At 37.5% G+C, this 23383-nt stretch overlaps 1 protein-coding gene across 1 annotated transcript in view; it reads left to right on the plus strand.

Annotated features, from left to right (window-relative positions):
- Positions 1 to 23383, plus strand: part of PAPPA2 (pappalysin 2) — a 331690-nt gene that overhangs the window by 132732 nt on the left and 175575 nt on the right. Inside the window, exons 6-9 of the mRNA XM_058310161.1 lie at positions 1080 to 1201; positions 10750 to 11239; positions 15077 to 15205; positions 21790 to 21881. Coding sequence (XP_058166144.1) covers positions 1080 to 1201; positions 10750 to 11239; positions 15077 to 15205; positions 21790 to 21881 — 833 coding nt within the window. The remainder of the gene's footprint in view (positions 1 to 1079; positions 1202 to 10749; positions 11240 to 15076; positions 15206 to 21789; positions 21882 to 23383) is intronic.

A 23383-nucleotide genomic window follows, 5' to 3' on the forward strand; every position in this document is an offset into this window, starting at 1 on the left:
GCTAAGGGCCTGATATATTTGTGGAGTGGTGATAAGTTCATAGTAATGGGAGCATAAAGTTTGTGAGGGAACGCCAGCAGATGAGGCTGGAGCTAGCTTGTGAAGAACCTTGGGTCATGGTAAGGAATTTGGATATATCCCCATAGGCAATGGAGAGCCAAAGGATATTATATTTCACATGACCTCTGTATGTGTGGTTAAGAGTAGGGGGGTTAAAATATAAAAACATAAGTCTTGTATTAATCGGAGTTCTCTATGGAAACAGAACCTACAGGAGATGTCTGGAAATAGTATGAGATTTTATAAAATTCTTTCACATGACCATGGGGATGCGCAAGTCCAAATTCCACAGCCCAGGCTGCAAACCAGAGGTTCCAAAGAAGGTCCTTGATGAGATTCCAGGAGACGCTGGCTGTCTGAAGTAGAGATGGGAATTCTCTCCTGGAATGCTGAAATCTCTTCCACTTTTAAGGCTTTCGACTGTTTGGATGAAACATCACTCATTGCTGACGGCAATCTCCTTGGTTGATTGTAGGTGTAATCAGCCTCTATGCAATCAACTCACTGATGATTAAAGTCCATGCAATGGCCTTGTATTACAATTAGCCCAGGGCTTGCTTGACCAGACAACTGGGCACTATTACCTGGCCAAGTTGACATGTTAGCCTAACCAATACAGGGCTAAAAAGTTTACTCTGAAAATTGTTCTTCGCATTAGTAAGGGTCTTTGGAGGACAGTGAGAGTCAGTGCACAAAGGAATTTTATATTGAAAAATTGAATTGTAATTGTTTCATCTTTAAATGATCCTAGGATAGAAGTTGCCTGCGTTTATCTCTTTGTGCCTCCTTTACGGACTTAGTTAAAATTTTCTGCTTCATGACCTTAAGATTTTCCTGTCACTATGAATTTTGCAAAGATTGGGCCTACACACGAAGAAAATGAGTTGAGCAAAGTTGTATTCCCAGCTGCCATCTAGAAACTCATTAACAATTACCGTTCATCCCAAAAGGTCTTACACATTTCCTTATCTCAGTTCATCTGATGGATTTTCCACATCTCTCTCTTTTTGTCTCCTCAGAGACCCGGGCAACCTGTGTGGAGCCTGCACTGAAGATGGAACTTTTCGTCAGTATGTACACACAGCCTCTTCCCGACGTGTGTGTGATTCTTCAGGTTACTGGACTCCAGAGGAAGCTGTAGGTAAAGTACCATAGCTTTTTTTGTTGATAACTTATTTATTTTTTAATTAGAGAAGTTGTAGGTTTACAGATATATCATGCAGAAAATACAGTTTTCACAAACCCATCTCAGTTTTCCCTATTAGAACCCTTTGCATTAGTGTGCATTATTGATGAAATAACATTGTTATAATTATCTATTAATTACCGTTCATACTTTACATTAGAATTCACCGTTTGTGTTGTATAGTACTATGTTTCTTTAAGATTTTTATTCTAGTAACATATATACAAACTAAAATTTCCTCTTTTAACCATGTTCAAGTATACAATTCAGTGGTGTTAATTACAACCATAATGTTGTGCTACCATCGCCACCATCCATTACCAAACTTTTTCAATCACCCTAATCAGAAATCCTATACCAATTAAACATTAACTCCCCATTTCCTACACCCACCCCAGCCCCTGGTAATCTGTATTCTAGTTTCTGACTCTATGAATTTGCTTATTTTAATTATTTCTTATCTGTGAGAACATACAATATTAGTCTTTTTATGTTTGGCTTGTTTAACCCAGCATGATGCATTCAAGGCATGTATTCAATATGTGTCTTCATATGTATTAGAACTTCATTCCTTTTTATGTCTTAATATTACACTTTATGTATACATTACATTTTGTTTATCCATTTATCTATGATGAGCACTTGGGTTGCTTCCATCTTTTGGCAATTGTGAATAATCCTACTGTGACCATTGGTGTACAAGTATCTAAGTCTCTGTTTTCAATTCTTTTGGATGATATCTAGAAGTGGGATGGCTGGGTCATATGCTCATTCTATACTTAACTTTTTGAGAAATAGTCAATTTGTTTTCCACAACTCCTTGAAACAGAAATTGTTTTCCGCTCATTTCATATTCCAAAGAGCAATGAATGTTATTATTTTTCCACATCCTCTCCAACACTTGTTAGTTTCCATTTTTGAAAAAATAGTAGCCGTTCTAGTGGGTGTGAAATGATATCTCATGTGGTTTTGATTTGCATTTCCCTAATGGCTAATGATGTTGCACATTCTTTCATGTGCTTTCTGCCCATTGGTACCTCTTTTCTGGAGAAAAGTCTATTCAAGACTTTTGCCCAGTTTTGTTTTTTTTTTTTTACCATACATGTAGTATTTATAATTAAGCCAAAAAAAGTGAGTTTGTCCCATATGTAATATACATGGAACTCAGAAAGTGTAATGAAAAACAGACTTTTAAGGCATTTATTTAATAGAGAGGATACAAATTTTATTATGGTTTCATTTAAGAAAAGCACATTGTGTCTGAAAAATTGGGCCATGGAATAAAACTTTTTAAATTTTTAAAAATAAGTTTTTATTACAGAAGTTGTGAACTTACAAAACAATCATACACATGTGACTAATTCCCATACAACACCCCTTCACCAACATACCACAATGTTGTTATAGATTATGAAATGGTATCAACAGACGATTACTACTAACTATGGTCCATAGCATACATTTGGCATATTTTTTCCATACCTCCATATTATTAACACAGTACATCTTTGGCATTGATGCAAGACTATTGCTGTTAACTATAGTTACATTAATTGTATTTTTCCCATGGTTCTTCACATTCCCACCAACCTGCAATGACATACATCCATTCTAGTTCACAGAAGAACATTCCTGCTTTTGTACTATTAACCACAATGCTCATCCACCTCTGGGTTCACTGTATTATTCAGACTCTAAATAATTCTCTAGCTTTCTTTCAATTGATATTTACATCCCTAGACTACCTCTTTTGACCACAGTCCCATTTATAAACCAGCTACTACTCACTATAATGTATTAGCATCAACTATCCATTTCCATACTTTTAAGGTCAATTTAGTTAAAACTTCTACATATATTAAGAATCAGTACTCCTTCACAGCCCTCCTCTTATCTCCTAATAACGTATACTCTAAATTTTTAACTATAAACATTTATTATTTGTATTTAGCTCATATTAGTGAAGCCATGCAATATTTGACCTTTGGTGTCTGGCTTATTTCATTTAGTATAATATCTTCAAGATATTATCATATGTTTCCAATTTCATTTCTTCTTACTGCAGCATAGTATTCCATCATATGCATAGACTACATATTGTTTATCCAATCCTTGGTTGATGGACACTTGGGTTGTTTACATTTTTTGGAAATTGTGAATAACACCACTATGAACATCAGTGTGCAAATGTCCGTTTGCATCACAGTTTTCCGTTCTTCTGTATATGTCCTAGTAGAGGAATTACTGTATCATGTGGTAGTTCTATATTTAACATCCTGAGGAACCACCAAATTGTCTTCCACAGAGAGCTGTACCATTTTACAATCCCACCAACAGTGAAGAAGTGTTCCTGTTTCTCTACATCCTCTCCAGCACTTACTATTTCCTATTTTTTTTTAATAATGGCCATTCTATGTGGTGTGAGATGATATCTCATTATCATTTTGATCTGCATTTCCCTAATAGCTAGTGATATGGAACACTTTTTTCATGTGCTGTTCAGTCATCCTTCTTAGATTACACATTACTACTGTAAGAAACACCACTGATTTTTGTGCATTGAACTTTTATCCTGACACTACCTAATTGTCTATTAGCTCTAGCAGCTTTGTTGTAGATTTTTCAGGACTTTCTAGGTATAGGATCATATCATCTGTGAATAACAAATGTTTTACTTCTTCTTTTCTGATTTGGATGACTTTTATTTCTTTTTCTTGCCTGATTGCTCTAGCTAGAACCTCTAGCATTATATTGAGCAACAATGGCGACAGTGGGCATCCGTGTCTTGTTCCTGGTCTTAACAGGAAAACTTTCAGTCTTTCACCATTTTGTACACTGTTAGCTGTGGGTTTTGCATGTATGAGCTTTATCATGTTCAGAAAGTTTCCTTTAATTCCTATCTTTTGTAGTATTTTTATTAAGAAATGATGCTGTATTTTTTCAAATGCCTTTTCTGAATCAATTGATAGGATCATGCAGTTTTTCTTCTTTGATTTATTAACATGGTATACTATGCCGATTGATTTTCTTGTGTTGAACCAGCCTCGCATGCCGAGTATAAAACCCACTTGATCATGATGAATAATTCTTTTAATGTGTTATTTAATTTGATTAGCAAGTATTTTGTTGAGGATTTTTATATCTGTATTCATTAGGGAAATGAGTCTGTAATTTTCTTTTTCATAATATCTTTATCTGGCTTTGGCATTATGGTGATATTAAAATGAGTTTGGTGGTGTTCCTTCTTGTTCAAGGTGAATAGCTTAAGTAAGATTGGTATTAAATCTTTGAATGCTTGGTAGAGCTCACCTGTGAAACTGCCTGGTCCTGGGCTTTTCATTTTGGGGAGTTGTTTCATGGCTATTTCAATCTCTTTACTGGTGACTGGTTTGTTGAGATCTTCTTTCTAACAGGTTCGGTATAGGTTGTTTGTACATTCCTAGGTATTTTTCCCTTTTGCCTACATTGTCTAGTTTGTTGGTGTACAGTTGTTCATGGGATCCTCTTAGATCTCTCTTATTTCTGTGGGGTCAGTAAGTAATATCCTCATTTTAATTATTTATTTATTTATTTTTTGCATCTTCTCTCTTTTTATCTTTGTCAGTCTAGCTAAGGGTTTGTCAGTTTTGTCCATCTTCTAAATAACCAAGTTTTGGCTTTGTTGATTCTATTTTATTTTATTTTGTTGTTGTTGTTGTTCTCAATTTCATTTATTTCTGCTCTGATCTTTACTATTTCTTTCATTTGGCTCAGCTTGGGATTGTTTGCTGTTATTTTTTATTTCCTCCAGGTGTGCAGTTAGCTCTGCAATTTTAGTTTTTTCTTCTTTTTTAATGTAAGCATTGAGAGCTATAAATTTCCCTCTCAGGACTGCCTTTGTCCACAGGTTTTGATACTTTGTGTTCTCATTTTCATTCATCTCAAGAAATTTGCTGAATTCTCTTGCGATTTCATCTTTGACTCACTAATTACTTATGAGTGTATTGTTTAATCTCCATAAATTTATGAATTTTCTCTTTTTCCATTCATTATTGATTTCCAGCTCCATTCTGTTACAATCAAACAGAATTTCAGTTTTTTAAGATTTATTAAGTCTTGTCTTATGATCCAACATATGGTCTATCCTGGATAAGTATCCTGAGTGCTTGAAAATAATATATATCCTGCTGTTTTTGGAGTGCAATGCTCTATAAATGTCTGTTAGATCTAGTTCATTTATCATATTATTCAAGCTCTCTGTTTCTTTATTTATCTTCTGTCCAGATGTTCTATCCAATACCGAGTGGTATATTGAAGTCTCCAACTATTATTGTAGAGACATCGATTTCTTCCTTCAGTTTTGCCAGTGTGTGCCTCATATATCTTGGGGCACCCAGGTTAGGTGCACAGATATTTAGTATAGTTGTTTCTTCTTGTTGAATTGCCCCTTTTACTAATATATAATGCCTTTCTTCATCCCTTATAACAGTTTTGCATTTAAGATCTGTTTTGTCCAATATTAGTATTGCTATTCCAGATCTTTTTTGGTTATTATTTGCATGGAATATTTTTTTCCAATCTTTCACATTTAACCAGGTTGTGTCCTTACATCTGAGGTCAGTCTCTTGTAGACAGCATATAGACAGCTCATATTTTTTCTATCCATTCTATTAGTCTATGTCTTTAATTGGAGAATTCAAGCCATTAAAATTCAGTGTTATTACTATAAAGGCATTACTTACTTCATTCATTTTGTCCTTTGGCTTTCTGTTGTCACATCTTACTATTGTCTGTCTTTTTACCCTTTAATCTACCCTTCTTAATAATCTTCATTTCTCCAGTCTTATCTAGTCTCTTGCCCTTGTTTTTTTCCTTTCGCTGCAGGTCTCCCTTTAATATCTTTTGTGGTTCTGATCTTTTCATAACATATTCTATCAGTTTTTGTTTTTCTGTGAAGACTTTGAACTCACCCTCATTTTTGAAGGACAACATTGTGAAATACAGAATTCTTGGCTGTCAGGGTTTTTCTCTTTCAGTACCTCAAATATATCATACCTCTTTCTTCTCACCTCCATAGTTTCTGATGAGAAATCAGCACTTAATCTTATCAAAGTTCCCCCTTATGTGATGCTTTGCTTTTCTCTTGATCATTTCAGAATCCTCTGTTTATCTCTGATATTTGTCATTCGGAATAGTAGGTGTCTCAGTGTAGGTCTATTCGAGTTTATTCTGTTTGGGGTGCATTGTTTTTCTTGGAGATCAATATTTATATCTTTCATAGGGCTGGGAAGTTTTTGGTCATTATTTCCTCAAATATCCTTTCTGCCCCTTTTCCATCCACTTATTCTGAGACACCGATAATGTGTTTGTTTTTGCATTTCATTTTGTCATTCAGTCACTGAGACCTGTTCCATTTTTTCTATTCTTTTCTCTTTTTCAGTTTTCCTGTCTTTTCCAGTTCAGATGTTATGTCTTCAAAATCACTAATTCTGTCTTTGAACAATTCAAATCTGCTCTTATGTGCTTCTAATGTATTTTTAATCTCATGCATTGTGTCTTTCCATCTCATAGACTCTGTTACTTTTCTTTTCAGACTTTCAAACTTTTCTTTACGGTCTTCCAGTGTCATCTTCAGAATATCCTTTATCTCTTTAGTTGTATTTTTTCTTTACTCTTTGGGTTGATTGATGAGAGTTGTGTAATTATAATTGATTAATTGTCTTAAATCCTGTATCTTCTATGATATTTGGTTTGTCACTTTGTCTGGGCCATCTCTTCCTATTTCCTAGTTTGGCTTGTAATTTTTTGCTGATGTCTAGGCATCTGAATATGTTGGTGAGTATACACAGATGGCCAATTTCTCCCTCTTGCCTATTGTTTCTTTTCACAGCTCTTCTTTGATATTTAGTTCAACTTATTCTAAGTCTTTAAAATTGCCCAGCTTAAGTTACCAAAATTGGGCCAAGGACTCACTAATGGGGCACAGATTTTCTCCCAGGAGTTTGGGCTAAAGGAGTCCTAAAAGCCATTTTGCAGTTTCAAAACTGGCCAGCAGAAAGCACTTCTCAACACTCCTTTCCTTGGCAGAAAGCACTTCTCAACACTCCTTTCCTTGGAAGTCTTTCTTTTAATCTGTTTTCCCACATTCAAAGGAAGCCCTGTTGACTGAATTCACTGAAGAGAAAACCCCCCACACACTCTCATTTCTCTTATAATAGCCGACAGGGAGGAGGAGGTCTGTTCCTCTCTCAGTTGGCTGCAGTGAGACAGGCAATTTACCCTGGCTTATTATCTTGGGGGTGGAGGAGGGAAGACCTTCTCAGCCACTGTGGGGGTTTGGTAACTCACATTTGTTGTTTCAGATTCTTCATTTCTCTCTCTCCCTCACTCTCCTAGGAGTTGTGTAGCACTGTCCTGGTCTGCTGACCCCCAAAGCAGGTCCCTTGGAGAGCTTTTGGCCCTTTCTCCATTATTTGTGTGAGAGAGTTGAGCCCTGTCTGCCTACTCCATTGCCATCTTCCTGGGACTTCACTACCATAGTCTTTTGATTTATACTTAGGTGGCCACTGAGAATGGGGATGAAGGTAAAAGGGTGGAGCATCCTCTTGCTTTGAAAAGTAGTGGCAAGGGGAGTAATAGTTAATGTTGTGTGTGTGTGTGTGTGTGTGTGTGTGATTTGCTGGACAACTCCAGGTGCCTTGGAAAAACTGCCCAGTACCTTTGTAAGCTGTGTGGTTTACATATAGGCTCAATGACTGTGGTGAAGCAGAGGCCAGGCTGTAGGAGAGAAGGAAATAGAAGTAAGTCAGCTGAACTCAGAAGGTGACTGCAGGTGTTACTGCTCAGGACTGAAGTATGGCATGTATCTACTGGCCCATGGAGCTGCTTTGTAACATGACAGTGTAAATTGATCTCGTAGACCACATTATGGGGAACACTCATACACTGGCTGAGCATGTCTTGGTGGGGGTAGGGTGGACTAGGTGTTCCAAACTGATTGTTCTGATCTATGCTCTTTTATGAGTCTATTAATCACTGGTACTGGTTGTGCTTTGGATACTATCTTAGGTATGTGCCAGCATACTGAAAATGTTTTCACTCTGTCGCTTTCCCTCTCCCCCCACCTTCTCAAACACTTATATACCCACTCAAATATGTATATCAAAGCCAATAAGACTATAGCATGAAACTCTTCTTAATTCAAGTCCCAAAAATGCTATTGAAATTTAGTGTTTGTACCTCCTGATAAATGGGGTGGTGTCTTCTATCATCACCCTCTTCAGTATTAACCTTGGCTTTTTCTTACATTTATCAAAATCCTGAAAACTATGCAGACATAGTCCTATTTGAGTTAGTTTGCAGTCTTGACCTTGACAGCAAAATAAGGAGGATATTTGTCAAAAAGTCTACAGCATCTGCAAGATGCAACTTGTGCCTACAGTTACTCAAAAAGAGCCGCAAGGAGAAATGTGAAGGGAGACAGTTTACTTGATTGATCATAATTGAGTTTTTTCAAGTGAAAGTTTTCAGATAAAAATGAAAAAAGGAATATAAACCTTTAGTGGCACTGCATTGGACTCATTTAGAGATTCACATTTATGAAAGGCCATTTCTGTGGCAAACAGCGTATCCTGTACTGATATTTTCAAGTCTGACTCCACTAGCACTATACTTTTTCTTTTAAATTCCTCAAAAATTTCAATGTTTTCCTGTATGGGAGAGAATAGCTAGAAGTTATGTATTCTAATTCTAGTACTGCATCTAATGCAAACCAAATCAAATTTCAGGGCCTCTAATTCATCTTTTAACTTGAAATAATAACTTTTAAAAAAGTGTTCTGGAAAGTATTGCTGCTGTTTGCTTGGTTTCCAGAGGGCCTTTACTCTGTTATTATTTTGGGATAAGCACTGGAAAATATTGCTAAGAAACACTGATCTTCCTTTTCTCTGAAAGGGTGAAGAAACAATTTATATTTAAATTGTATGGAATAAAAGTGATTGAATCCCAAGCAGAGAGGCACAAACACATGGATATAGAGATATGATAAAAATGTATTTACCAACATTTAGTGATACTTATTGACCATGCCGTACTTTCTAAATTCTCTGGGGAATAGAAAATGTAATCAGACATAGTCCCTGATTAAGTTTCATCTGCTTGGAGAGATCTTCTATAGCTTTATAATCTAAAATAGCCCCCAAGCACATGCCATCATTCTCTATCCCCTTATCCTCCTTTACTTTTTTCTTCAAAGATACCACTGCTGTTTGAAATTATACTCTATGTGCCTTTATCTATTTATTCTTGCACCTATCACTCTACTGTAAGATACATGAGGGCAAGGCTTTCATCACTCTTGCTCACTTCTTAAGTCATACCTACATCAGTGCCAGGTTTATAATAGGTACTCAGCTCATTTTTGTACACTGGCTCACTGAACAAAAGAATGAATGGACTCACAATGTAGGCAAAAACTTTACGGGCCATAAGATATCACACACACACACACACACATTTGAACTTGTTTCCTCTGGGCTTTAGGATACGCTTTCTTTTCCAAATTCTGAAGTGGTGAATAAATCAAAAGCAGAGACTTAATTTCTATGTAACATTAGCTATAGCGTTTCTAGACGATCCTAGTAAGATAGGCAGCTAAATATGAATACTTACTTCATAAATAGGGCAATTGAGGGTTAGAAAGACCTGCCATAGTCACACAGCTAATGGCATAGTGCCAAGAGCCCAACTCTACTGGTACCTAAATCAATGCTTCCTCTTTGATTCTGTTCATGTAATGTAAAATCTCACCTTGAGGGATTATCCCCACAGAGCTGACTTTAAAACATAAGTATTATTTGAGCCTTCAGCATTACATTTTTACTTGGCTATTGAAGTTCCATTTTTCCCCTCAATCATGTGTTCATATTTCCTCTCTACTGTGAACTACCTGCTCACATATACCTGAACTGAAATGGAAATTTCAATGTATAGTTCTAAAGTTTGGTTAAAAGTCAATTGGAAGGACTGCCAGGGTGGATCTTAGGAACTAAAAGAAGTTTTGTGAAGAGTCTAGCTAAACAAAGTGCATAGTAACAGACTGAAATTTACATTTACCTTATTTAATAAATAAAACAGAGTTTCAGAAGCATTAATTTATACATAAATTATTAGTAAAATAAGTATAAACAGTTCTCCTCTGCTAATGAGTTAATGGCTCTTTATCAGCTTCATGTTTTCACCAAGCATCTGGGCTACTCCAGTCCCAAATCCTTGCTTCAGTTCTCTTGTTAGAGGACACCAGATAGAGGTGATACAGAAACTAGAGCATAATATATTTGACTTGTTACAACTTTGTCCTTGGTAGTACTTAAGATCTAATACACTAAGTTGATCAGCCTTTGTAGGAATTCAAAGTTCAGAAGTACCACATTCTTCATTCTTTTTTCTGGCCACTGATAGGGGCTACTCATTTTTCAGATTTTTAATGGTGGTTCCTGATGTGTTTTTCTGCTCATCTCCCCCAGGGCCTCCAGATGTGGATCAGCCCTGCGAGCCGAGCTTGCAGGCCTGGAGTCCAGAGCTCCACTTGTACCATATGAACATGACAGTCCCCTGCCCTGCAGAAGGCTGTAGCCTGGAGCTGCTCTTCCAGCACCCAGTCCATGCCGACACTCTCACCCTATGGGTCACCTACCTCTCCATGGACTCCTCCCAGGCACTCTATGACATGGAGATCTTGCTGGAGCACCAAGAGTCTGTGCATCTGGGACCCATAGACATTTTCTGTGACACCCCACTCACTATCAAACTTCACTTTGATGGGAAAGTCTTGGGGATGAAAGTCTACACCTTTGATGAGCGGATGGAGATTGATGCAGCTCTCCTGACTTCTCAGCCCCACAGTCCCTTGTGCTCTGGCTGCAGGCCTGTGAGATACCAGGTTCTCCGCGAGCCCCCATTTGCCAGTGGCTTGCCCATGGTGGTGACAAACCCTCACAGGAAGTTCACAGATGTGTGAGTTGGGCAGTAGGGCCTTCTAAACCGTGGGGTTTCCTAGTGCTTTGGGGGTAAATTTGTTTTCTTTTCTCCCACTTTTTTTTTGTTAGTAATATACATGTATTTATAACTAGCAAAGTCTTGAACTTACAAAACAATAATGCATAATGTGCAGAATACCCATACAACATCCCTCCACCAACACCTTACATTGTTGTGGAACATTTGTTACAGATTATGAGAGAACATCATCAGACTATTACCACTAACTATGGCCTATAGCATATATTTGGTATATTTTTTCTATGTTCCTCTATTATTAACACATGTCCTTTTTTGGCATTGATGCAAGAATATTACAATGTTGCTGTTAAATATCACCTATAAATTATATTAATTGTATTTTCCCATGCATCTCCATATTCTTACCCCCTTGAAAGGATGATGAACAGTTGTTCTAGGCAATAGAAGAACATTCTTGTATTTTTACTATTAACCACAATCCTCATCCACCTCCAGGTATACTATTATTTAGTCCCCAGCTTAGATTATTCTCTAGCTTTCTTTCAATTGACATTTATTTATTTTATTTATTTATTTATTTATTCACTTTTGAAGAAGTTTTGAATCACAGAGAGGTTCAACAATGGCAGGGGAGGAATACTGGTGTGGGATGTTATTGACAGGGGACACATGGTGGGCAGGGAGTTCTACAGGGCATATATCCAGAGTACATAAAAATGTTTGGATATTTGCATAGTGGATACAATTAAAAACAACAACTGAGGGAGTGCTGAGTTCCTAACCAAGGGAGCTCTATCACAGTCCCTAAAGGAACCACAACAATCACCCAAATGCAACGGCAAAGACCAAAAAAGAATGAAGGTCCAACAATAAGCTCTATCTCCCACTTTTTAATGTTCTGACATGCCTTTGGAGAAGTGTTTAAAATCTTCTCAGAAGGATTTCACTCTAAAGTGCCACATCTGAAATGAAGAAATATATTTCCTAGAAAGACACAAGGAGGTATTCTGACTTTTGATGCATCATTATGATTATGAAAAAATAAAAGAGCTTAGTGTGTGAATGAACTCAGTATTTTAGTTGGATTGAATGTAATTGCTACACATAAGCCAATAAGAATCAGATACTCCTATCTGGTGACACAATTTATCATATGATTCCTTGCTGTAACTTTGTGGTAGTCTTCCACAGCTCCTATAATAGTCAAAGACTGCAATCAACTCTTCCATAGTTAAGCAAAGAAGTTAATGGTCCTGCAAACACTATAATCAGTTTCATGACTCATTCAGGGTGCATGTATCACCCTGAATTTTTCTCATTCTTTTCTTCCTCTTTCTACTTTTCTTCTCTTTCAACTCACCTTGTTCTCTTCTGTTCTTTTCTTAAGTTCTTTCATTCTACAAACATTTAGTGAGTTCTACTGTGTTTCTGGTACTGTGTGCTCAGAGCTGGGAATACAGACTAAGGTTCTGTTATTGAAATCTACACAGATTTCAATATCTAGAGTAGGAGCCTGGTATCTCCAAAGGCAAATTCTCCTCATCGCATAATTTTCTGGAGTCTGACCTTGGGGGAGAACTAGGGGTAAAACAAATGTTTTATGAAGATACTATATCAATAAGCTTTTGCTGTATTAGAAACCATCGCAAAACTTTGTGGCTTAAAAAACAATCATATTATTTCTTATGCTTCTGTGTGTTGACTGGGTATTCTCATGTGGACTGACTTGGCCAAGGCTCGATCACTAGGGATTGCCTCAGGCACATGTCAGAGGCCTCAGCCGAGATGACTAGCATGCCTGAGAAGACTGGAGCCTCTTTCTGCATGTTCTCTCATTCTCTGGCAGTCTTAGCCTGGGCTTTTTCCTATGGCAGTGGAAAGGCTTTTAGCAGCAGGAGCAGGCCAGCCCCAAAGCATTGCACTTTTACAGTCTCTGCTGATATGATAATGTTCCACTAGCAAAGCAAGTTACACAGCCAATTCCACATTCAAGGGGTGGCAAAAGGAGCTCTTCTTCCTGATGAGAGGAGCAGCAAAGTCACATCACAGTGGGGTGTGCAGCTGGAATGGGAAGAATTTATGGCCATTTTTCATTCTATCCATAGTTACAAAAAAGAAGAGAAAAATGTTCTCCCTGAGCTTCTGTGTAATTTTTCTTACCATACCTGCTATCTGAGTTAGAACCCGAAGATGGTGAAATGGTCAAAAAGCTAATGAAAATGGAAGATAGATCAGGAGATAGATTTAAATATATATATAATTTTTGAGCTTCTCTAATAAGGCAGGTATATTGAGTTTTGTTATCTCACTGGATGTCCATCAAAAAACTCTTGAGGATGTTAATATCCCACTTTATAGACAAGAACACTAAGGCCTAATTTTAATTTGCTTGAACAGCTAGTAAGTGGCAGACTTGGGAATACAATCCAATTTTCCCACTGACTCTCATTTCAGCCCCTTTCCTCAGTAACTCATTGCCTTTTATAAACTCAGATCATTGAAGATTTGGGCTACCTGCTGCTGCATTTTCCCCCCAAGAAGAGTAAACAAATGCTGACATTTCCATCCAATCATTTTCTCAACCACAGAAGAGTTTAAGACTTACAGTGTAAGAGCAGTCTGACAGAAACTACCTTGTAAAGGGAGGCCATGGGCATAGATTGACACATAAAATCGGTTTTGTTTTTGAAACATCTGGCATTTTTGTGAGAGAATTTTCTTCCCCGAAAATGTAAGGTAATTGGAAATTCAAAAGGCCTTTAATATTTAGGCATCTTTTCTATTAAAATACCTAAACGCTAGTACAGAAGTTTTTTTAATAGAATTTTTGAAACCCCAAGACATTTCCTGTTTTCTGGTTGCAAGCCTCAAAGTGAGGGAGCGGAGGCTCTGTGGCTGAGTTGAAGAGTCTGTTAAAGAAGAGAAGGTCTTGGCAGGAGATTATGGCAGCCACTCATGGCAGTCCCAACAACCTTTTGAGATCCTTGTCCTCCCAAGTTCCTAAGTATCTCTTATCCTAGCTTGATGCTGATGATAGTTTTCTAATTAGGACAGGCACGGGACAAAACTAAGAAGAGGGAGGAATTTGTCTTTGGAACCAGCAACCCTTCTTCTTGAGCCCTTTCCCCACCCTCTGGGATATGCTCTGCCTCTCACACTCTTCTCTTGATCACTGCACTCAAGCTCTAGAGAGACTCTGATAAACCCCTTCCATCGCTGGTGTCAACTAATAAAACTCATTCCTGTTAGAATTGCATTTTTACAGGTTTGGCTATGCGGAATATTTAATACACTTTTAATTGTGGAATTCTTTATGTTCTAAAAGTGGTGATGGAAGATTGCTCTTACCCCTTAAGGATTGTCTCCTCAAGATGAGAATTCTCTTGAATACAAGAAAACGGATTATAATCCACAGATTCAAGAAAGTCCTGGCTGAGCCTAAACCCTTAAGATTTCATCCCTGTGTTCTTTGATTACCTCTAGGATAATAAAGACTAGTTTTTCAGGAACATGTAACATGATAAAGATACATCTGGAATACCATCTTACTAGACTCTCTAGTATTGCTAAATTCAGTGTTAATTCAGCAAGCATTTATTACATACCTACTATGTGAAATGTACTGAGAATGCGGAAATGAATGTGATTTCAAACATCTGGTTGTTTTGTGAGACTGTGTATCCTAATCTTTGTTTAATACAACGTGGTATATCTTTAATGATTATACTTCCCCCTGATATTTCCCTTAAAGTCCTGCAGACCATCTGCAAAGGACCCAGTGTATATCTCACTTTATGAATGCAATGATCACAAGCCCCTTGGTTTCCACAGGGAGGTCACACCCGGGCGGATTTATCAGTACCAAGTTCAAGCTGAAGCTGGAGCAGAATTGGGAGAAGCTTCACCTCCTCTGATATATGTCCACGGAGCTCCTTACTGTGGAGATGGGCAGGTGGCAGAGTAAGTAGTGCATGCATGGAAATGTGCCAGCAAGGACACTCTGTCTGTTCTGACCATGAGATTCAGCCTTGTGTTTGAGTTTGATTTGTTTAAGAAATGTAGTGAGCCAAGTGGAATCACTGTGTGATTCCAGTGTTCATCATAAAAGTACCTGGTAATGATTGTGAGGGGTCATTCACATATCTTCTTAGTCTAGGAGGGACCTACTTTTACTTAGAAGTTACCTCAGAGTATTGAGATATTGGGACTGTTTCTCTGGGGTCTCTCCTAAGCTTCATTGGACGACAGTTAGGCAGTGATGCAGGGAGGGTGTTTTGGGGGAAGAAAGTTACTTGTCAGATGTTGCAAAAGCAGAATGTGAGTATAGCTTTTGTACCACTGGCCCATCCTATGCTACTAGCTAATGCTACTAGAGAGTTGTGTGACCTGAGGAAAGTCAGTGTAGTTTCTAAGCTTATGTTGTTCAACTGACCCATGGAAAAACTGATCAAAGTATAATTTCATTATTCTATAAAGCATCAACCTGGCAAAGATGGAATCACTCCTGTCAGTTTCTTAACATGCCATGTTCCTTTCATTGTTGCCTCTTTGTGATATTAACTTAGGGGACTAAACTCATCCTGGTATACCTGGGAGTTTCCCAATATTAGCATTGAAAATTCTCCATCCAGGAAAACCTGGACTGTTGGTCACCCTACAGAAACCTTCCTTGATGCTCATTCTAACCTAATATGTCACTTATATAAAGTTGTTGAGAATAGAAGGCTGGAAGGCCAGGGACTGTGGTTTGTCCTGGGTTCTGCATCCTAACAAGATGACCTATTTTTAATTTCCCAGACAAAGTGAAAATATATTGTATCTTAAAGCCCTTAATGGGAAATAATTCTACAGACTTTTGTGATATCCCAACTCTTCATTTAGCAATCACTAAATGCTGTTTATCTTCTCAATCTTATAAGATTATTAAACTATAGTGTAATCCTATTCCTTATCATAGAAGTATATACACTGAAGGTTCCCAGACCTCATTAATAAACAGAGGCAACTGAGGTCAGTGTAAGACCCAAAGCTTGCTAGCTTGCAACCCCCTCCTGCCTAACAGGACCTCTACCTACCACCTCTCCTCCCCCATCACAAATCAAATTTCTCCCTGAGGAAATTTCTTCTTTGTCATCTGTGTGCATAGAAGAAATGTGAATGTTGTTGTTGTTGGCTTTGTTTTCTTTGTTTTGCTGCTACCTCATTTTGGATCTACTGCCCACCAGTTAAAATGTTTGGGGGTCTTGGTTACCACTGCCAGCCTATGTCCTAGTGTCTCCTTCAGTAGTTCTCATATGGTGGTCACCCTAAGGCCCCCAAATACCAAATCTTCCTGGGAGTCTGTGGCAGCAGGGGGTGAGGAGTATCTTCTGGACTTGATACTGCACATTCTTTCCTGGACCCTGAAGCAACTTCAGTGAGCAGCACTGCAGGCCTACTGGGTCTCAGAATGCTCCTTATCAAAATGTCCTTTCAAGCTTCTGAATGGATTCCCTCTCTATAGAGGGTAATACTTAGATCTGCCAGCCAGTGAGAAGATAGCTCTGTCCTCCATTTCCTTCTCCTTCCCTTCTCCCTTCCAAACTTTTATTTTTCCAATCCCAAACTCTTGTGACTATCAATGTATGCAAATAGTTACATGAAGTGATGACTAGGCTATCAGTTCTGGAAACAACCAGTCTATGAATTTCACTTTTGGTTCAGCTGGGGCATCCCATTTCATATAAAACAAGAAGGAGCCATAGAAATCATTTAACCCACTGATTAAAACTTGAAACATGTGTAGACTGATTCCAAGGGGAAAGAATTATCAATGATTCCTACAAAGTCATCCTCAGACTTTCTCTCTATATGCATTAAAAGCTAAAAGTTTTCATTTTGGGTACTCAATAAGACCCACCAAACACACATAAGTGAGGACCCTGAAGTTGTAAGCCATATTTATTTAGAAGTTGACTATCACAATCTGCACTATCAACTAGGGCAGCCAATTGCCAATGAGCAGCTATTTAGCCTTTGAAAAATGGCAAGAGCAACTAAGACACTGAACAATTAATTTTATTTAATATTAGCTAATTTCTTTTAATTGAAATATTGAAACTCAATTATGTAGTAAAACTTGCAAATATATTGGGAACAATTTGGGTTTGGGAACCTACTTTTTCAACTATAAATGTTATGATATTTAAATGCAAATCAATCATTTATAATGAAAATTTAGTGTTCTAATTGATACTGCACTAAAGGAAATAAACACACCACATTTCCAAGACTTAGTATAAAATATATGTAAGATACTTCATTAATATTTTTATACTGATTATATTGAAATTATAATATTTCTGATATTGGGTTACGTGAAACATATTACTAAAGTAGCTTTCACTTTTTTTTATATTAAGTACAACTAGTAGAAAATTAAAAGGTATATATGTGGCTCTTATATGTCTACTGGGCAGATAAAACACAATAGACTTGTATTAATCATTTAGATTACATTCAAAATGAAAATATATAATCACAGACCTCCCAGATTACCTTTGGACCCTATATAAAGAAATACTGATCTGGGTTAGCCTTCTCATTTCATAGATGAGCAAATCAAGGTACAGAGCATTTGGAGATTTCCTGGATATCATACATCTAATTAGGTGTTCAGTGCACTGAGCCACATTGACTTAGTATAGAAAGAGATTTGAAATTTCCTGAATTTCTTCAATTATGTTGTTTCTCCATATCTTTTATTCTTTTTCCATTTTCAATTTAGCATTTGAAATATGATTATTATGTAGTTACATTTGTGGCATACTTTCAATTCATTTAAAAATGTTATTATATCTAATTAATTACTATTCCATCTTTGTGTGGAGTGTACTTTATTTATTTTTAAAGATTTATTTATTTATTTATTTCTCTCCCCTTCCCCCCCCACCCCAGTTGTTTGTTCTCTGTGTCCATTTGCTGCATGTTCTTTTTTTGTCCTCTTCTATTGTTGTCAGCAGCATGGGAATCTGTGTCTCTTTTTGTTACATCATCTTGCTGCGTCAGCTCTCCGTGTGTGCAGCACCATTCCTGGGCAGGCTGCACTTTCTTTCAGGCTGGGCGGCTCTCCTTACAGGGCGTACTCTTTGCGTGTGGGGCTCCCCTATGCAGGGGGCACCCCTGCGCAGCCGGGCACTCCTTGCGAGCATCAGCACTGCATGTGGGCCAGCTCCACATGGGTCAAGGAGGCCCGGGATTTGAACTGTGGACCTCCCATGTGGTAGATGGATGCCCTATCCACTGGGCCAAGTCCCCTTCCCTGGAGTGTACTTTAAATGATCTTAAAGCTAATAGTAATGTGCTGAGTCTGAAAACATTTTAGCATTCCAAAGCCTTTTAGCTACTGAGTTAAAATGTGTGAATTTTATTTTCTTTTCTTTTTTTTTATTCATTTTAAAAAAAATATTACATTAAAAAAATATGAAGTCCCATTCAACCCCACAGCCCCTACCTCCCACTCCTCCCACAGCAACACTCTCTCCCATCATCATGACACATCCATTGCATTTGGTAAGTACATCTCTGGGCATCGCTGTGCCTCATAGTTAATGGTCCACATCATAGCCCATACTCTCCCATGTTCCATCCAGTGGGCCCTGGGGGGATCTACAATGTCCCGTATGTCCGTGAAGCACCACCCAGGACAACTCCAAGTCCCAAAAACGCCTCCACATCTCATCTCTTCCTCCCATTCCCCGCACCCAGCAGCCACCATGGCCACCCTTCCCACACCAATGCCACATTTTCTCTGTGGATATTGGATTGGTTGTGTCCATTGCACATCTATGTCAAGAGGGGGCTTCGATTCCACATGGATACTGGATGCAATCCTCCTGCTTTCAGTTGTAGGCACTCTAGGCTCCATAGTGTGGTGGTTGACATTCTTCAACTCCATGTTAGTTGAGTGGGGTAAGTCCAATAAATCAGAGTGTAGGAGCTGAAGTCTGTTGAGGCTCAGGGCCTGGCTATCATATTGTCAGTCCAGAGATTCAAATCCCCTAAATATATCTTAAACCCCAACACCAACTACAATTCCAGTAAAGTAGCATGAAAGTCTTGTGAAAAGAGATCCCATCTGAGTCCAGTTCCATCATGCAGAAACACCGGCTCCAAAGAAGGGCCAACTGACATGGCAGTGAACCCCATCTGCCATGACCATAGAACCCGTGGGTCTCTCTATCCCTCAAAAGAACCAATACCTGGGGTTGTATCTACTTTATCTGTCTCTGAGACTCTGCTCAGGTGTGCATAAGGGCAATCCTTCTGACAACCTCCAGACTCTTTTTTAGAGACTCATAGCCATATAAACTCATTTCTCCTTTCCATTTCCCCCTTACATTAGGTCAAACAGCATTTTAAAGTCATGTTATTATATGTAGACAGGGATATTCTGCTGATCTGCATTGAACCTTTAATTCAAGGTCATTTTCTAGTTGCATCTTCAGCTGGTATTTGGTAGTGATCCCTCAGTGCCAGGGAGGCTCATCCCCGGGTGTCATGTCCCATGCTGGGGGGAATGTACTGCATCTACATGCTGAGTTTGGCTTCAAGACTGGCCACATTTGAGTAACATGAAGGCTCTAGGCCTTGTTCTTATTTCAGGAGTATAGGCTCACAAGCATAGTCATTTGTATCAGGAGCCCACTGTTGGACCCTCATTCCTTCCTGGTTCTTACTGTTGTACCTGGGGGACTGCCGCTGCTCCCCTAGGGACCACGACAGAGCCCCCTCAACCAGGAACCCAGTACCCCCCCAGCTGTTGTTTTTAATTGTTTCCACTATGAGTATATCCAAACATTAAAATGTGTGAATTTTAGACATGATGAAAAGACAAGGAGAAAAAAAAAAGTAGCCCTCAATCCATTTTACAATAGCAAAATCTTGGTTCTTTCAAAGGGACTTCACCAAGTTTTACCTATATTGTTCCCATAACATGTATCATGTCCCCTTCACTGTAATGAGCTCCTGCAGCTGGATCCAAATTTGGTCATCAATTTTAACAGCCTTTGAGTTCAAAACAAATATATTTTTGTTTTCCCATTATTTGTTTCTACCCTGCAATATATATTAGCTGCCACCAGGTGAGATAGAGAGAAAGAACAGGCACCTGAACCCTGGGAATGCCTGGTACCAGGGGTTCTTAACCGGAGGTACCACAGACCCACAAGGGGAAAGATTTCAGGGGTCTGTGAACTTGAATTGAAAAAAATCAACTCGATTAGATGTCCAGCATGATATGTCTGTTGCCTTGTCAAACACTACACTACACCACAGTTTAATGTTCATATTCGAGATAAACATCGTTTGCACATCGAAATGTCTTTAAAAAATAAATTTTAATTTTAACTCTCCTATATTTTTGATGTATTGGGTTATTATTTAATGTGTTAAGAAAGAAGCACATATATAAGTAGTATAGTATAATATATAATAGGTTTTTTATTTTAGTAACTATATTTCAATATATGTAACTGATTTTCTTTATAATTTTATTTTATGCATTTAAAAACATTCTTGTGGGGATGTGTTGGTGGAGGTGTGATATGTTTATTAAATAATACACAGTATATTGTGGATTTAGCATGATTTTTATTTTGATGTAGTGTTGTTCTGAGTGCAGTGGATAACTGCCTGCAAAAAGGTTGGTAAAGATGGCTGACATGGTTTTATGACGCTGTGGGAAAACTTGAATTTCTAAATGTTTGCTGAAAATGACCATTTGAACAGATGTTGAACTGTGCTAGGTTGTCAGGTATTAAACTTATGGGAAAGTTGTAAAATGTAATTTTAAATAATCCTAAAATTTAATTTAAAGACATGCCAGTATTGAGTGTCATAAAACTATCTGCCACTACATTCTGAGAAGGGGTCAGTGTTTTTCACCTGACTGGCTACGGGGTCCTTGTAACAAAAAAGTTTAATAACCCCTGCCTTGGACTGAAGGATGGTGGCAATCTGGCTGCTGGAGTCTCCTGGTCTATAAGCAGGAAATTTCAATTTTATGAAATTGTAAATTTACAACAATTCTATCTAGATAGAATAAAACAATAAAAAGAATTATCAGATAAAAATGAATAGAAAACAAAACCATTTAAATCAAGATATAAAATCGTAAACAAAACAAAACAAAACATAAACAAATAGGTAGATTTTCTCTTTACCAGATCAGTCAACTGTTTTTAAGACTCCATTCATTACAGGGTTAATATAGAGAGAGACCTGCGTGGATCTCCCAGATGTTTCTGAGCTATGAGTTGCTTGATTTCTAATATTTCCCACAGCCCACTGAATGTTCCAATCAACACTCATGCTTAAATTGTTTCTAATTTGAATGCCTGTATGTTTTGATTTTTGCTGTAATAACATTTTCTTAGCTCATCTTTCTACCCAGCTTACACTTTTTAATATGTAAAGAGGAATTTTAAAAACATTAAGAATTTTAAGTAATGGTAGAAAAATTTTATTCATTCATTCATTATTTATTTTTGGTTTTTACCTTCTAGGACGCTGGGAGAAGAGTGTGATGATGGAGACCTCTTGAGTGGGGATGGCTGCTCGAGTACATGTGAACTGGAGGCAGGCTTCAACTGTGTAGGTAAGTTCAGGAGGACCTGTCTAGGATCATATCATTTTTGTTCTCTGTACCAGGACCACATTTTCAACAGCCATAATTATTTTATGTCCTAAATGACCTTAAAGACAACAGCAGTCATTCTTGCAGAATCTCATATGATCAAAGCTTTGTTTATTCAAAATTATGTATTATGAAGGAAGAATCAAACTAATAATGTGAGCTTGATGGTATTTCAGTGTCTTCTTTTTTGACCTCTTAATATCTTGTAACATATGACTCTGTTGTAATAATAATAGCATTTAATGTGCACATTATGTACCAATCACTATTTTAATTGTTTTACCCATATTATATTGTTTAATCTTTACAGTAACAATGAGGAGACTAATCTGAGACCCAGAAAACTTAAATCAATTACTTTCCATCCTATAACTAGAAATGGTGAAGCCAGGATTTGAACCAAGGTAGTACAGCTCTAAAACCTGCTTGCTAAACCATTTGATTATCTACATCTTAGTTTAATATCGCCATGGATTTCTCCTGGATCCTAATCTATAACATCAGAATGTCAGATAACTACCACAATTATACAGCTTCTACATATAAACAAATTTCTCTACCAAGAGAGTGAAAGATATCTCTTGGAGACTGTGTTTAGTAGATAAGATCATGAAGGATGTCAGAGGATCATGTATTTCTTAATTGTGGAGAATCACTGGTAACAATTATAACTAAGAGGCTTGGACTCCAGAACTCTGCCACTCAGGGAGGTGATCTAGAATGTTTCTCTCAATTTTGGGTAAAAGCCACCATCAAAATGTTCCTTAGATGCATATTATTTTCCACTCCTATCTACATATATTGCAATGATTCCGTGGAGCATAGCCACTCATTAAAGGTATTTTAAATAGTAGTGCATTTTAAAGTATTGTTTTCCCTTTTTCAGAGAAGTTGTGATTATAAAGAACAATCATGCATAAAATACAGGCTACTCATACAAAATTCCACCAACAATGACTTGTATGCATGGAACATATGATACAATTGATGATAGCACATTTTTATAATTTTGTTAATTGAAGTTCATGGTTTAATATAGGATTCACTCTTTGTGTACTATGCTTCCATGGATTAAAATTTTTTATTCCATTCTCATATACAGTGTACCATTAACTCTTTTAATCATATTCAGATATATATTTGAGTGCTGATAATGGCATTCATGATATTGTACCACCATCATGACCAGTTATTACCAAAACATTCCCATCATTCCATATAGCAACCCTGTACATTTTAAGCCTTAACTTCCCAATCCATGTCCCACCCCATCCCCTGTTAACCTATACTCTAGATTCTGACTCTATGAGTTTGCTTGTTCTAATTGTTTTAAATCAGTGAGATCATACAATATTGTCTATTTGTGTCTGGCTTTTTTCACTCAACATGATGTTTTCAAGGTTCATCAATGTTGTTGCATTTATCAAGACTTCATCCCTTTTATGGCTAAATAATATTCCATT

Source organism: Dasypus novemcinctus, chromosome 13 (genome assembly GCF_030445035.2).
Source record: "Dasypus novemcinctus isolate mDasNov1 chromosome 13, mDasNov1.1.hap2, whole genome shotgun sequence".
In the NCBI taxonomy this organism is placed as follows: Eukaryota; Metazoa; Chordata; class Mammalia; order Cingulata; family Dasypodidae; genus Dasypus; species Dasypus novemcinctus.